The following is a 17,312-nucleotide window of genomic DNA, read 5'->3' on the forward strand; positions in this document are numbered from 1 at the left end:
ACAGAGGTTCAGAGAGGACAAGTAAGCTGCCTGAGATCTCATAGCACGTGAGCAACAGAGTCAGGATGAATCCACCCATCCACACTGCCTGAGCACAGCCTGTGGTTTGGGCCTGCAGAAAGCCCCATCTTCATCCACCCACAACTGCACTTGCACGCAAGGGGCGTCACTTACGAGGGGTGTTTCATGGCTTCCAGGATCTCGGCCAGGGTAGAGGAGGACGTCAGGGAGCTCACCGCCAGCTGCTGGGAGCTGTAACAGAGAGGCAGGTCAGCACAGCCAGCGGGTGCGTTCACCATCAAGAGTGTAAAACTGAGAATGCTTCCTGCTTCCTTGAACACTGAGACCCAGGGTGACAGTGACACTGACGGCATTCAAGCAGATCCCAGAACCCACACCCCAGACAGAGCTCACAAGGCACACAACACTGAAAACAAACAAAAAATTCAGGGGCTGGAGCAATAGTACACTGGGTAGGGTGTTTGCCTTGCTCGTGGCCAACCCGGGTTTCATCCCTAGCACCTCATAAAGTATCCCCGGAGCACCATCAGGAGTAATTTCTGAGTGCAGAGCCAGGAGTGACCCCGGGGCACTGCCAGGTGTGGACCAAAAACAAGCAACAACAATAAAGGACGCTCATGAGCTCCACAGCCTCTGGAACTTCTTGCTATTGCTGGTTGTTTTCTCATCTGAAAAACGGGGATAATATTATTCTGAACCCTCAGAGTTTTTGTGAGGTTCACATGTAAAATACTGGGCACAAGACTGATACCACAAAGTCCCAAATGCTCAAGGACACTAAACATAATAATAGCATGGATGGGTGATTGGTGATATGAAAGACGGAGAAACATCAGAATCTTATTTCAATCCAAGTTTTGCTGACTCCAGAGTCCAAATATTTCTAGGAGTTTCTACCTGAATTCCTTGATGATGCAATGGTCCCGTAAACAAATCCACAGGGGGCCGGAGCGATAGCACAGCGGGGAGGGCATTTGCCTTGCACGTGGCCGACCCAGGTTCGATCCCCAGCATCCCATGTGGTCCCCCGAGCACTACCAGGAGTAATTCCTGAGTGCAGAGCCAGGAGTAACACCTGAGTATCGCCGGGTGTGACCCCCCACACAAAGTAAAGAAAAAAAAAAAAGAAAAAAAAACCCACGAACTGAATCTAGATCACCAGCCACATGTGGCTCCTCTCCCACACAAACCGGGCCAGTTTTGGGGCTTGTCCTAAAGTTCCTTTGGCTCCTTTAATCTCTTGGTTCCTTTCCTTATTCCAGGATCCAAGATCCACTGGAGCATTTTAGAATCTTAGAGTTTTGAAAAAGCCTTTTTCTTTCTAAGGCCAGAGACCCTAGAAATAAACTTCCTTCTAATGCTGGAAGTCCTGCAGTGAGCTCTGATAAGAGGCCATTCCATCTACGGGATGTCTTCAGAGGCAGAGAAATCAACTTCTCTGATGCAGTACCAATTCGAGAAGCAGTATAAATCCCAAGTGCTTTATTGTGACACAGAATTGGGTCTCTGTCATTTTCAATCATTGGCTCTGACTTTGTGTCATTTTAGATGTCATCCCCAGCCCAAGCATCCCCAGTTCCTTTTTATCTGACAAAAGCAGCAAGCCAGCAAGCAAGGAGGAAGCAGAGAAACGGACTCCCTTCCTGTGGGCGCGGGAGCAACTCTTACCTCCCCCACAGGCAGAAGTAAAAAGCCAGCCACCAGGCTTACTGGGGATTCAGGCCAGAGGAGAAACTCGGGCCTGTCTCTGCCTCCCTCTAACCCACTCGCCAGGACAAAGTAATCCAGCTGCAGGGCACGAGGCGCAGGTAACAGCACCATGGGAAGGGAGTGACTTTTGAGGGGGCCCCAGTGGCCCCATTTCTGCTCTCAGGGGTAGGGGGAACAAAAGTCAAGTTTCTTAGACCATTTAGCCATGGACTGCCTTTGGCACAGTGAGCAAAATGGATCAGAATGGGCGAGAATACACAGCAAACACAAGGGGGACCAAAACGCAAAAAGGAAGTTCCTCCCATCGGACAGGAGCCTTGAAAGGGGCATTTCTAGGCACTTCTTCACACAAAGGAGATCCAAGCAGCCTCCCTTCAGGAAGCCGTGAAGAATGGTTATGTTTGGGCACAACGAATGACGCTCACTTTCACCATTTCCCTGAGTGGCAGGTACTGCCACACCCCGTCACAGGTGGGGCCTGGAGCCACAGTACCACGGTGCTCAGGGTGGATTCGTCCTGGCACCTTCCTGAAGCCCATTCCTGCACAGTGCCTGGGATGTCGGTGTCTCTGTGGGCCCCTTAGCCCCTAGAAGGCAGGACAGTAGTTCATCCTCCATGCGGCAGCTGGCTGGCTTGGGGGAGGAGAGGGTTGAGGGGGAGGGGGTCTTAGATATAACTTGTGGCAGGCAGAACATGTGAACCCAGAACTCTGGACCTGTAAATAATTAGAATTCCCTGCCCAGGAGCATAACGTGTGCTGTCAGGAATCTCACCTGCTATCGCTGGGATTTGCAGAGGGGAAGCCCTGTTCCCCTGAGTTCTGAGTGTTCCCAGCGTTCTGGCTGTTGACTCTGTCAGTGGACTGGCCTGTGCTTATCCCCAAACCGGAGCCGTCCAACAGTGGCGCAGCCGTCTGGTCCACAGACACCTGGAAGAGATTTAAAATGAACAACCAATCAGTCAACCTTCTTTAAGGTTGGTAATATACAAAGCTGCTTTCTGCTTCTCTTGTTCCTGGTCCCCACCGGTCCTTGACAGTGCTCACCAGGTCGAGGGCCCACACCCAGTACTGGGATCTGAGTCGCCTTCCACGGGGGTAATATGCCCAAAACTGCATGCTCAACAAAGAGCGACCAGAGGCCAGCATTCACAATAAGTCCCCAAGACCAAAGAAATCGCTGCAGGACCTGACTGAAACCATAATATTTAAAGAGAAATTATACAGAAGTTGACTCGGTGATAGAGTATTTGCCTTTCGTGTATGAGGCCCTGGGATGGATCCCCAGTGCTGCACAATAATACACAAAATATAAAAAATAAAATAAGAAAATAACTTGCTTCTGACTAAGAAAGAATAGAGAAGGTAGAAGACTCATCCCTAATGAGACAGGGGAAGACAGCGGGTGAGTATCATGGTAGGCACCTCCATTTCTCAGGCTCTCCCTTCTCCACCCCAATCCTCCCTTCCATCTCTGTCAGAAGTAGAATCAGCCCGTCTGTGGCCCAGTTATGTAAGGGGTATCCAATAGCTTCTCTCTCTCTCTCCCCCCATGGGCTGCTCTCTGGAAATTCACATGCACCTCTGAGATGTGTCTGTTCAGTTGCCCTCACTCAGGCCTGTGCACCTAAGAGGGGGTCTCCTGACCTTTCCCTGACTGCAGCCTCTGCCCTGGCAACTCCTAACTGGGAGTCACCTCCACTTCCATCATCCTACAGCACAGTTCAATTCCACTGCTCATTTACTTAGGTATCCCTTGAGTCTCCCCAGGAGCTACCCAAACTAAAAGCTAACCCCCAGGGCCCTGAAGGAATCCTGTACAAATGGCACCAATCCATGCTCCAATGTGCCCTGCCAGGGTGGGTTTTATTTTGCTTACGTGGCCCCTCACCCAGGGAGTCTCTGCCCCACCATACACAAAACCCCCATCCATCCTGGAGGCCATTTCAAAGGCCGTTCTCCTTGGTGAAATGTTTTCTTGATCACTCCAACTCAGACCCCAGAGAAATACCATCCTTCTCCTTTAAGACCACTGTGCCCCTTCCTGGGAGCAGCCAGACTCTGCCTCATACAATGTTGGCAGATCATTCTCTTCAAGTGCCCTGAAGGTCAAGGATGCAACCCACAGCAAGGACATAGGAAGAACATGAGTTTGGAGCATCTTCTGGACCAAAGTACGATTTCAGTCCTTAGTGTCCCTCTCTTAAGTACTTCCAAAATGGAGTCCTAGGCTATCCGAGTTTTTGTTTGTTTTTGGGTTACACCTAGTGGTGTTTAGGGCTTACTCTGTGCTCAAGGATCATTCCTGGCAGTGCTCAAAGGACTTTATTGGGGGGTGGGTGGGGGGGTGCCAAGGATTGAACCCAAATCAGGCAAGTGCTCTATCCGCTGTACTGTAGCTCCATCCCCTTACTATCAGATTTTCTGTTCAATAATTTTTAAAAAATAATTTCTAAAACAGGGAATCTCTACCTCTGTACTTTTGCCATTAGGGGCCATTCTGCTGTGGGGGGAGCTGTCCTATGAACTACATATAATGTCAATAACTCTGGCTTCTAATCTCTAAAATGCAAATAACAATTCTCTAATTTTCTCTGCCACAACCCGAGTTATGACAAATGAAAGTGTCTCCCAGAGAGAACCAAATGTTCCTGGGAGATAAAACTGCCCCTGCTTCAGAAAGAACCATTTTGTGCTCTCCTATAATAGGTTCAATTTACTTGCAAAAAGAAAAAAGGGGAAAGGGAAGGGTTAAAAAGGGGAGGACCACACAGGCTTTGCAAGCATTATAAAGAAGCAGAGAAAGGCCATAAGACACAGTTCGAAGTTACGGATCATCTACCCCTTGCCAGCAAGACTTAGCAACAGGCATGATGATACCATGAGATGCAGCTAGAAATGTACGGCTGGGAACCAAACCCCGTTCATAGGCACAGACGGACAGCACTTGGTATTGCCTTCCCACAGCCTGGATGGGCTCACCCTCATCTGCCACCTCCTGAGAACTGCCTCACCAGCCTAAACTGAGGGGGTTCCCAGCAACTTACATGATTTCAGTCGGGATGTGGTTAAAGAGCGATCCACTAAACGAGAAGCTGGCAAATACTTTGGGGAAAGGACCAGACAGTAAATATTTTATTTAGCCTTTGTGAGCTATATTGCCTGTCAAGCTATTCAGGCTATTTGGTGCCTGAAAGCACCAAAGCATTATGTAAACTGACGGGCATGGCTCTGTTCCAACAAATCATTACTTAAGCAGACTGGTGTGCAGGGCCAGAGTAATAGGGCATCTGCCTTGCACATGGCTAACCCAGATTTGATCCCTGGCATCCCATATGGTCCCCCAAGCACTCCCAGAGTGATCTCTGAGTGCAGAGCCAGGAGTAAGCCCTGTGTACCAGTGGGTATGGTCCCAAAACAAAGACCAAGTAGTGGGCTGGAGAGACAATACAGTGGTAGGATGCTTGCCTTCCATGCCCTTAACTTGGATTCAATCCCTGGCATCTCATATGGTCCCCAGAGCACCACAAGGATTAATTCCTAAATGCAGAACCAGGAGTAACCCCTGAACACCTCTGGGTGTGCCCCCCCAAAACAAAAACAAACAAAAAAGTAGACTAGTGTGAGGTGGGTGGAGGGGCAGATTTGCTCCCTAGTTTGCTTCTGCCTGCTCTCTATCCCATGGGTTGTACAAAAACACATTTTCTTAGACATTATGCTTCTCCCAGGGAAATGGCTTATCTTTATTTTATGACCGTTTTGAATCTTGCAACAGATTTTTCCATTGTTATTTGCTATCAGAAGTTCAGGGCTGAATTTAGCCCAAAACAAGCTACTTTCTAAAACTGCAGATAATATCCGAACTTAATTTCCTGAATTTACCTATCTTATCACATTTTAATCCTGGTGGCTGCATTTATTTCCATAATCTACCTGAACTGATATGAATCTAAAGAAACAGAGACTACACAAACAGAGGGCAATCTTTTCCAGAGGCTGAGGAGAAGCCATGTGAAGAGAGCAGCTGGTGTAAGATGCAGTTCATCTTAGAAACTCCACCCACATGGGGCTGGAGAGAGTACAGGAGGTAGGGTACTGCCTTGCATGCAGCCAACCCTAGTTCGATCCCAGGCAACTCATGCAGTGCCAAGCATAGCCAGGGATCATTCCTGAGTACAGAACCAAGAATAGCCACTGATCACCAGTGGGTATGGTTCAAACACAAACTCCCCAAACCCCTCAAAAAACAAAACATCTTCCACACAGGGCTGGGATGAACACAACTCAGTGGTAGAGCATGTGCTTTGCTAGTGTGCAGCCCTGGGTTCAACGCCAGTCACCACAAAACACAGGGAAGTTTTAAATCTCCCTTACACAAGTCTCATTTAATTATGTGGATACCCCTCTCCCAAAAGGTGGCCTTCAATTCCATCCTTCCCCTTCCTCCTTGAGTGGGCTGTTTTAGTGACTTGAATCTAAGGAAGAATATAGAAGTAGAAACTGGGGCTAGAGCAATAGTACATCAGGTAGGGCATTTGCCTTGCACACGGCCGACATGGGTTCTATCTCTGGCATTCCATCTGGTCCGCTGAGCACTGCCAGGAGTGATTCCTGAGTGCAGAGTCAGGAGTAACCCTTGAGCACTGTCAGGTATGGCCCCAAAACAAGAAAAATAAATAGAAACTATAATTTCAGAGTGGAGCTGTCTGGTGGATACTACATCTACATGAGATGGTTCATCCTACTTATTGTCTGATATGAAGCAAAGGGAAAGGTACCTCACCTTTCCAATATTCTTCTCAAAACCTTCTAACTGCAGTCTAACCATGAGAAAAACATCAACTTAGATTCAAAGATATTCTATAGGATACCTGGTCAGGATTCCTTAAACATTCAAAGTACTAAACAAGGAAAGATACATACACAAAAAAGCCACCAACCAGAGAATATTGGGGAAGCCTGGCAGCTACATGTGAGGTGTTGCCCTGGTCTGAGTCCCGGAACAGAAACAGGATATTAACAGAAAAAAAAAAAACCTAATAAATTAAGTCTGACATTTAGTTAATTAATCAAACAAGCAAACCCTCACCAGCAATATCAATTCCTGGTCTCCTCTTACTTTCCCATAAGTTCAAAGCTGTGGAAGGTAGGGGAAGAAATGCTGCAGGGATGTCTCTGAGATTAATACCAGCCTCAAAGATGCACCATGGGCCAGCCCTCCAACCCTGTGCCTGTCAGAGGCCCCCTTACTGCTGCTGGGAGACAGTCACCTCAAAGCTGTCATATCTGCCAGCCCAGTTCTCCAGCAAGTAGAGGTGATATTATTACTTTGTCTTATGTGGAGACAAATGGGCTAAAAGGTGCTCCTGAGTCCAGTCACTTGGCTTTTTCGAGGTACTTTGAGCCCTATAAAGGGACTCCAGAGTCCTTTTAGAGCTAAAAAATTCTGGGAATAACTCTCAGCCCCATAACCAAGGTGTTTTTCAAGGCTTCCTTCGGGGAAGGAAGGACTACCATCCCCAATAAAAGTCTCCCTGTCTACCCAACACCCCTCATTAAGTTTATAATCTGAGGGCAAGGGCAGGAAAACAGACATTAATAAGGTAGTGTCAATCAAGTCTTCAGTTCACCCTTCTGTCTCCCATGGCAGCTGGCACAGTTCTATATCTAGAAGATGCTCTGAGTCTTCAATCTCAACAAAGCTGAAGTTTCTCTCTCCTCTACATGTCCATCCCAACATCTTATTATAAATGGTTCTTTCTATTTTTTTGTCATATGGTTCCAAAACAAGGTGAAGCACCACCACAACTGTCACTGTCACTGTCCTCCCGTTGTTCATCGATTTGCTCGAGAGGGCCCAGTAACATTATGAGACTTGTTAATGTGTTTGGCATATCGAATACGTCACGGGTAGCTTGCCAGGCTTTGCCGTGCAGGTGAGATACTCTTGGTAGCTTGCCAGGCTCTCCAAGAGGGGCGGAGGAATAGAACTTGGGTCAGCCATGTTGGCTGCATGCAAGGCAAACGCACTACCCGCTGTGTTATTGCTCCAGCCCACCACCACAACTAGGCAAGAAAAACAAATGAAAGGGAGTCAGGTTGGAAAAGAAGTTTGCTGGAGAGAGTTCAGCTGGCAAGGTGTTTGCTTGCCTTGCATGCCTCTAACCCAGGTTCAATCCCCAACATCCCATATCGTTCCCTGAGCCTGCCAGGAGTAATTCCTGAGCACAGAGTCAGAAGTCCTGAGAACTGCCAGGGGTGGCCCCCCAAATCAAAAACAAACAAAAAAGTTAAACTTATCCCTATTTCAGAGGACATGACAATAATACAAAATGAAATAATACACAAGTTTTTAAAAAAATCTTCAAGACTCCACCAAGAAATGTTTAAAAACAACAAACACAGTAAGATAACATGCCACAAAAACAACATGCAAAAACACATTGTATTTCTACATGTAAACAATAAACCAGAAAAGAGGGGAAATCCCATGTGCAATTTTGTCTAAAAATATCAAGAACCTAGCACTCAACAAAGGAGGTAAAGAATTACAGATCGGGGGCTAGAGTGATAGCACACCAGGCAGGGTGTTCGCCTTGCACACGGCCAACCCGGGTTTGATTCCCAGCATCCCATATGGTCTCCTGAATACTGCCAGGAGTAATTCCTGAGTGCAGAGCCAGGAATAACCCCTGTGCATTGCCGGGTGTGACCCAAAAAGCAAAAAAAAAAAAAAAAAGAATTAAACATACTAGCCCAGCAAACTCGAAGAGCCCGGCAAGCTACCGAGAGTATCTGGCAAGCTCCCCGTGATGTATTCGATATGCCAAACACAGTAACAACAAGTTTCTAAATGGAGACGTTACTGGGCCCGCTCGAGCAAATCGATGAACAACGGGAGGACACTACAATAGGGACACACAAACTTACTATTGACTGCAAACTCCTCAAGGGACCAGGAACAGGCCTCAAGGGACCAGGAACAGGCCGCTCCTTCCCATCTTCCCGCCTCTATGATGTCCTGGCTATCATGCCCACAAACTGCCTCCAGGTGCCATTCAAGCACATTAACAGCCATGATCCAGAGACTCACAAATGAATCTTGGAACTGAGCAGCTCACTGCAGAGATTTCTCCAGACCCTATTAAAACTTTTAGAATTCCAACATCTCATGCTATTCCTAACAAGCAATACAAAATAAGTTATTCAGCATCTGCCTTGTTGAGGCAGGTCGGAGTGGTGGTGGGAAAATTCGAAATAATGATGGTGGGAAGGTGTAATGGTGGTGGGATTGGTGTTGACATATTGAACATAATTCATTATTGTGAACAACTTTATGAAAATAAAATTTAGAAAAGAAAAAAGAAACCAGTCACTACTGGGATCAGAGAGATAGTACTGGAATTAAGGCACTTGCCTCACAGGCTGACCCTGGTTTGATCCCTGGCACCGCATATGGTCTCCCAAGCAATGCCAGGAATATGCCTGAGCAGAGAGTCCAGAGTAGTTACTGAGCACTGCCAGCTGTGTCCCCCAAACAAAAAAAAACAAAACACTGTCAACATTAAAAGAAATAGAAGACACAAGAAAATGGAAAAATTAGTTATGTCTTAGAAGAATTAAGAACTGTGGAAATGAGCTCTTCGAGCTTACAGTTCCTAGGGAAGATGGGCATCACTTAAACCCTGTTACGCAAATGCAAAGGCAGAAGGATGCAAAGGGGTAAAAGTAGAAGCACTGGAACTCTGAATGTCTGGGATGCAGGATTTGACGACATGATGGAGTACAAAGTAGAAACAAATGGAGAGGATGACATATACCAAGGCAGGGCAGCAGGAAGCCTGGAGCCCACAGAGGTCTGGAGAAAGGCCTGAATCAGTGAAATGAAAGAGTGAGGGAGATGCCAAATGACTCAGTCAGAAAGTCAAGCAGGGCTTCGATCATGGGAGACCTCTCAGGCTAGCCAAAGGATTTTGAACTCTGGCCTAAAGGAAGGAATGTCATGGGTTACAAGTTGTGGGTATCCCCTAATCCCCATTCATAGACTGAATCCCTAAGCTCCAAAGTGATGGTATTTGGAGGCAAAGTCTTTGGGAGTTAGATTTAGATGAGGTCATGAAGCCATGGTCCCCAAAAGAGGATTAATAAGCATACTTATTAGAAAAGGCAAGCCAGAGCAGTGAGGATGCTGAGAATGCAGCCGTCTGCAAGGCTCCTAGGAAGCAGGGCCCTTCCAGGAACCCAGTGTGCTGGCACTCTAATCTTGGACATGGAGAGAGAACACTGTGAGAAGTCAATGTGTTGATTAGGCGTTTCTATCTGTGCTATTACACAGAAGCCCAAGCTCATAGACCATAGGGAGGCTCAATTTAGGATGACATGATGAGATTTTTTGCTTCAAAAGTTTAAATCTGCCAGGGAGATAGCTCAGAGGGCTGAACCACCAACTTTGATCTCTGGCACCATGTGGGCCCCTGAGCACCATACTTATAGCTCCCAAGCATCATGAGGTGTGGTAAAAAAGAAACTAAATTTAATTTAATTTAGGAAGAGGCCGGAGAAATAGCTCAAAGAGCTGGGGCACATGTTTTTGCATGCAGGAGGCCTGGGTTCAATCCCTGACCCTATGCTATTCCTCCAAGCACTGCCAGATGTAGCCCATCCCTCTAAGGGCTGAAATGGTCAAGAAAGAACCAGGATTGAAGCATGATAAGGATGTCCAAGGATGCCACAGGGTCAAGGTGATACATGTTCTTTTGGACTAGGGGTTACGATAGTGGTTACGTAAATGATGGAGAGAAGTGGACTGCTGACACTTTCACCATGTAATGTCCACACAATGTGCTGGCCTGAGTTGCAGAGATCTAGGCTCCTTGTCAGAGTACCTACAAGCAGGCTGGGGGGGTGGGGAGAAGGGGAAAGGAAGCCATCATGACAGTGACCAGGCTGGGGCTTCATGGCAGCAGCCTGTTACCCTTCACCATTGTTTCTTTGGGCTGGAAAATGCAAACACCGATAAAATTCAATTTCCAGATCTCATACACTCTGCTCGCTCCTCTCCTATTGCAGACGAGGTTAATCTCCTGAATTGGGTATGCTTTTCTCATCACACCTCACACTATCCCTCCTGCTACCTGGGTGAAGACAGGTAGGGAGAGAAAAGAGCAGCACCTCGTCTATCTCTGAAACTCCCAGGGGAACTAAGTAGCAAGACGTACCCTCAGCATAGTAGGAGCACAGCAAATACAGTGGGGAGCACGGTAGAAACCCACCAAGCTTACTTAGTAACAACAATAACAGGGACAGCCCTAGGTCTAGAAATTCTCAGAGAATAACTTTAGTTGCACCATGTTGAGGTGGTTTTGTTTGGTTTGGGGGCCACACTTGGCAGTGTTCAGGGTTTACTCCTGACTCTGCCCTCGGGAATAACTCCAGGTGGTATCAAGGACCATATAGGATGCTAGGGATTGAACCTGGGTCAGTCACACACTAGGAAAACACCCTGCCCTCTGTGCTATCACTCTGGTTCATATTAAGGATGTGTAATAAGCTCAAAGAAATAATGGGACAGGGAGAAAATAAGAAATTGTAAGCAGAAATGAGTTGTAGTTTTACAAACAGAAGTGACATAAATGGGGAGTAAGGGAGAAATGAAGAGTATGAAGAGTATTTAAAAGGGAAAAAAGCTCAATAGGTCTGAGCAAGATCAAGGTGCTCCAAGATGAGAAGTGAGATGCCACTAAAAATAAGAAAAGATGGAAAAAAGTCTCAAAAGTAAAAGTAAAAGCAAAAAAAAAAAAAAAAGACAAGCCAAACTTTGCCACTGAGTATGACATTCACTCCTGGTACTTGGGGTTGTCCTCTAGCAGATTAAGAAATATATATCTACCCTTGCTTGCTAAGAGTATTATTCTTTCATAATAATGAATCAACGTTTCATTTATACTGAATGTGCTATGCCCAGTCAGGTGATTATTTTTACATTTATATAGTTTTTTGTTTATTTTTTTCTTTTTGGGTCACACCCGACGATGCACAGGGGTTGCTCCTGGTTTTGCACCCAGGAATTACTCCTGCTGGTGCTTGGGGGACCATATGGGACGCTGGGAATTGAACCCGGATTGGTTGTGTGCAAGGCAAACACTGTAAACAATACATTTGAAATGTATTTCAGAGAATTACTCATAACACTCTTAAATTTATACTTATAAAAAACATATACAGGTCTTGAGAATTTTTTTTATCATCTTACTGATTGACAATATTGTGGAATTTCAGGAATTTAGTTTTATTCATCTATATGTGTGTAGGTATTACCACCTCCATAATGTTTTTTTTTTAGAAAAGGTTTCTCACATGGAGGCTATAAAGAAACATAGTTAGGGAACAACAAATGGTCAAAGTCATTGGAACTGGAGATATTGCCTACAGAACTGAGCATCCGTGCGAGGGATGTATGGTGGCTGGGAAGGGTCCTTGGGATGCAGGTGAAGGAAGTCTGGCTCTGGTGATGAGTGTGATATTGTAACCATGTATGTATGAAAAGTATAATTAACAGTATTATAAATACTGGCATCCCAATTTAAATAGTAAAAAAAAATGTAAAATGTGTATTAAAACTATATGGTGAAAAATAGTTTCATGTTAAAATAAAATTTGTTTCAAAAATTCATTTCTAGAGAACAGGAAAGTAGAGAGGAAAACTGTGCGCCCTCGATCTAGTTGTCAGACAGAGTGACACATTCATTAGCGAGAGAATGATGAGGCAGTGACATGAACCAACCTTTCCTAAGACTGGCACAGAGTCCGGAACCCTCAGAGCACTGGGGTCCACTGGAATGTAACAGGCATCTCCCTCCCTTATTAGAAGCAGAGTCTGACCTGCCCACTCCTCTGGGTCAATAGGAAACTTTCTCAGCAGTGAGGAATTGTTCTGAAAAGCCAAAACCATGGGCAAACACTCAGGCAGAGAGGAGAGGGGAGAATTTACCTAGTACACATACACACACACACACACACACACACACACACACACACGAAGAGTCAAGAATGTGGCTCTGTGGAAGGTTCCAGGTTCAATTCCCGGCACTGCATGGTTCCACTAGCGTGCTAGGAGAAATCCCCAAGAGCAAAGAGTTGACCAGTACAATCAAGCCTATTCACCAACTTGCTACCCACTCCCCATACTCTACCTGCCTTCCCACAAACAGATATGAGCATGGAAATCTATGTGCCATAATCCAAAGAACCACTAAAGCACTTCATCTCATTCTATTCTCACAGCAATCTGAGGAGAAAAATCCAGATATGAGAAAGAGAGAGGTTAGTGCAGGTGCCAAGGGTTGCACAGTTAGCACATGGTAGACAGCTTGACCCCAGAGTCAACACTTGGCCATCCTATTAATAAGAGGTCCCAAAGAGGTCCCTTTTCTTTAATGGAGCTCACAGGTACTTCTGGGTCCTGGAATCAGGGTGGAGAGCAGACAGGAAGAATAGGGCGTTGACACTCTATACAGAATTCTATGAAACTGGCATTGAAACTTGGCATCGTAGAGATTCTAATCCTAAACACAGCTAGAATTTGCTCTGTACCCCTACATTCCAAGTCCCATGCTAGACAGGTGACATACATTATTGCTGTCTCATGCTTGACTCAAAGTGTGACACATTTTAATTTCCAAAGTTGCAAGGCAAATTTCTTATCTTTTTTTGTCACTGACGAGTAACTGAATTGTACTTAATACTCTGTATGGATTTTATTCCCCTAAAAGCTATTGAGAAGTAAGCACTAGAGCTCATCCTCAAAAGAAACCTATGAAAAATTTATTTTTATTTCCTTTAACAAGTAAGGAAACTGAGGCTCAGGCAGTTGATGAACATGCCCACCACAGACCCATGTGCTGAAACCAAGACCGGAAAGGAATCATTTGACTTCATTAGCCTATCTCCCCGTTTTTCATGCTGAATTTTAGGAAGCAAAGCAAATTTTATGTTATGAAAATTGTAGTTGTATGTTCATTGCAGCACTGTTTTCAATAGTCAGAATCTGGAAAAAACCCGAGTGCCCAAGAACAGATGACTGGTTAAAGAAACTTTGGTACATCTACACAATGGAATACTATGCAGCTGTTAGAAAAGACGAAGTCATGACCTTTGCGTATAAGTGGATCAACATGGAAAGTATCATGCTAAGTGAAAATGAGTAAAAAAGGAGAGAAGACAGACATAGAAAGATTGCACTCATTTGTGGAATATAAAGTAACAGAATGAGAGACTAGCCCCAAGAATAACAGAGATAAGTACCAGGAGGTTTGCTCCACGGCTTGGAAGCTGGCCTCACATGCTGGAGGAAAAGGCAGCTCAGATAGAGAAGGAAACACCACGTAAAATGTGGTTGGAGGACCCGCTTGAGATGGGAGATGGGAGCTGAAAGTAGACTATAGATCAAACACAATGGCCACTCAATACCTCTATGGCAAACCACAATACCCAGAGAGAGAGAGAGAGAGAGAGAGAGAGAGAGAGAGAGAGAGAGAGAGAGAGAGAACAAAAGGAAATACCCTGCCACAGAGATGGGGTAGGGCTGGGGCGGGGGGCTGGGGTGGGGGATGGGAGGGATACTGGGATCATCGGTGCTGGAGAATGGGCACTGGTGGAGGGATGGGTACTTGAGCATTGTACGACTGAAACACAAGTATGAAAGTTTGTAAATCTGTAACTATACCTTATGATGATTCACCAATAAAAATTAAAAAAAAAAAAGAAAAAGAAAAGAAAGAAAAAGAAAAGAAAATTGTACTCAATAAGAAACCAAATGAAAGGTGGAGCCGGAGAGATAATACAGTGGGTATGGTGTTTGCCTTGCATACAGCAGACCTGGGTTCAATCCCTGGCACCCCATATCCTCCAAGCCCCATCAAGAATAATCCCTGAGTGCAGAGCCAGGACTAACCGCTGGAGACTGCCAGATGTGGTCCAAGCCCCCTCTGCCCCACAACAGCCCCTCCCCCAACACACACACACACACACACACACACACACAAAGAAGGAAAAAGAATTTAAGGTAATGTTTTTCCTTTTCATTTTTTGGGGGGTATGCCTGGAGATGCTCAGGACTAATTCCAGGCTATGTGCTCAGGGGTCAGTCCTAGAGAGGTTTGGAGATGGTATGTTGCACCAGGGATCAAACTAGGGTTGACTGTGTGCAAGAAAAGTGTTCTACTTGCTGTACTATCTCTCCAGCCCCATACACTGAGGTAAAAACTTTTCCAATTATGTATCTTTTTAACCTCTGGTGGCTACTCATGGCCTCTTCTGGTATCTTGCCCACTATTTCCAACGCAGATCCTTGTCTACTGTTCTCACCAACCCTACCGTTGGAGCTGCGAGGATTACCATATCAGGGTATTTATAAAACAATTCCCTTCTTCTTTTTTTAAACCAGAATAAAACAAATTCTAAACCAGAATGAAACAAATTTTAAAAATAATAACATTTGTTTAATGAGATAATATTTCTATTTACCATCGGTTAGGTCATGGGGATGAAATGCAACAATACTATGTGCTTACATCATTGTAAATGAAGAATTTTAAGACCTGGAGGGACACTGAAAGACCTGGTCCAAAGCCCTGTCTGACAATGGGACCAGAGTGCATAGGGCGCTTGCCCTGCACACAGCCAACCCAGATTCCACCATCTTCTGTCCCTGCAGCAACACCATAAGTGAGCGCAGAGCCAGGAATAACCCCTGAGCATTGTCAGGTGAGGTGCCAAAACAAACAAAACAAAACGAAAACAAACAACTCTATTGGACAATGAGTGAAGGGAAGTTCAGTGGTGAGGAGAGTCGCCCGCCATGCATAGGTCTATTCATAAATGTTTGCAGTTTTCACCATTTCCTGCTACAGGGTTATAAATGTCCCTGGTTGGGGGCTGGAGCGCTAGCACAGTGGGTAGGGAGTTTGCCTTGCACAGGTTCGATCCCCAGCATCCCATATGGTCCCCCGAGCACCACCAGGAGCAATTCCTGAGTGCATGAGCCAGGAGTAACCCCTGAGCATCGCCGGTTGTGGCCCAAAAAGAAAAAATAAATAAATAAATAAATAAAAAATAAATGTCCCTGGTTGTACTGGGAGGAAAATTAAATAAGCATGTTTCACACTGCTTTTATTATCTGAACAGACCTCCCTGGAAAGAAAGCTGTAGTGTATATGGCAGCCTTCCTCTGTGGCGGCCATGGGAAACAAGCAGGCAGAGAATATGTCAGTCAATACTGAGCCATCCGTTTTTAGGGGGAGGTGGGGTGAGGGTGATGGGGTGGCGAGTGTGGTTTGGAGGTCACACCCAGCAGTACTTTAAGACTGCCCCCAGCTGCATGCCTGGGGGTCACTTCTGACAGAAGTTGTAGGAGATGGTACCCAGGGATTCCTGCAAATAAGCATGTGCTCCCACTTCCGCACCCCATCTCCTGCAGGCCATCATTGGCTCTTACAGTGACTATTTCCTAACTGCTGCAGCAAATACTGCAAATGGGGGAGCTACACCACTGGAAGCAAATCCAATTTCAGCCAATCTTCAACTAAGTGTCAGCACAATTCTATCTGTTCTGTGCCAAGCAGAAAGACAACTCGTGGCTTCTGTACATAGGATGAGGAGTGTATGGGCTGCTGGGCCCAAGAGTTTGACTGACCTGTGAGTGGAAGGTAGACGATGCTGTTCGAGGGCTGCGGACAAACTCCATAAAGAAGGCCCCGTCCTGAAGTCAGAAGAGGAAGCAGCAGCGGCAGCAGCGGCGCAGCAAAGCGGCAAAGGAACAGAATGTTGGCCAGTGGTGAACCATCAGGGGAAGGAGAGGAGTATGAAAGAAAAAAATAAAAATAAACAGTAGGGATGGGGAGAATCAAGGGCATGTAGGAGAGGGTTGAGAATGTGAGGAAAAAGGAGAGAAAGGGAAGAAAGAGAAGAGACAGAGGGAAGAGGAGGGAGAGAAAGAGGATAATGAAAGTGAAAGAGGGAGAGAATGAGAGAAAAAGAGAGGGAGAGAGAGAGAGAGAGAGAGAGAGAGAGAGAGAGAGAGAGAGAGAGAGACACTCTCCATCACCAAAGCAGACAATACTCAAATGCAAAGCATTAGCAGGAACTCACACCTTCTTAGGCAGAATATCCCATACATGCGGTAGAAAGCCCCTGGGAAGAAGGTATGGCCAAGCTCCCCTGGTCTCATTGGAGCCTGATTTGGATGTTTTCACTCCCCATCTCTCTTAGCCGTGAACTTCCTTCAGACCCATGCCAAGGCAGAGACTTCAGATCAGTTAGGTGAGGGTGGGGGAAAAGACTTCAGGGACAGTATCCTGGCCTTCCATCTGGCTGGGTGACCAGCAACCCTCTTGGAGAGATACAGAGAGGCTTGAAGTCTCCCCTTCTGTCTAAAACTCAACATGGCAGCCAGCAAGGATAAGAGAGTTCAAGGCAGGAAAGGTGCTTAATTTCCTAAGGAAACAGGGGCTACAGAAGCAGCAATGCCTTCTCCCTTGGTTATGTAAGAGAAATCACCAGGTAACTGAACTCCATGCTATCAGA

At 45.9% G+C, this 17,312-nt stretch overlaps 1 protein-coding gene across 4 annotated transcripts in view; it reads right to left on the reverse strand.

Moving 5' to 3' along the window:
- Positions 1 to 17,312, reverse strand: part of DEPDC5 (DEP domain containing 5, GATOR1 subcomplex subunit) — a 152,359-nt gene that overhangs the window by 30,027 nt on the left and 105,020 nt on the right. For 2 of the 4 annotated variants that reach the window (XM_056116472.1, XM_056116471.1), the window contains exons 33-35: positions 16,423 to 16,488; positions 2,506 to 2,660; positions 175 to 252 (exon numbers count right to left, since the gene is read on the reverse strand). In XM_056116472.1, coding sequence (XP_055972447.1) covers positions 175 to 252; positions 2,506 to 2,660; positions 16,423 to 16,488 — 299 coding nt within the window. The remainder of the gene's footprint in view (positions 1 to 174; positions 253 to 2,505; positions 2,661 to 16,422; positions 16,489 to 17,312) is intronic. The other 2 variants (XM_056116475.1, XM_056116473.1) reach the window with 1 other exon arrangement.

The sequence above is a fragment of the Sorex fumeus genome, unplaced genomic scaffold (assembly GCF_029834395.1).
Source record: "Sorex fumeus unplaced genomic scaffold, SorFum_2.1 ptg000032l, whole genome shotgun sequence".
NCBI classification, from domain to species: Eukaryota; Metazoa; Chordata; class Mammalia; order Eulipotyphla; family Soricidae; genus Sorex; species Sorex fumeus.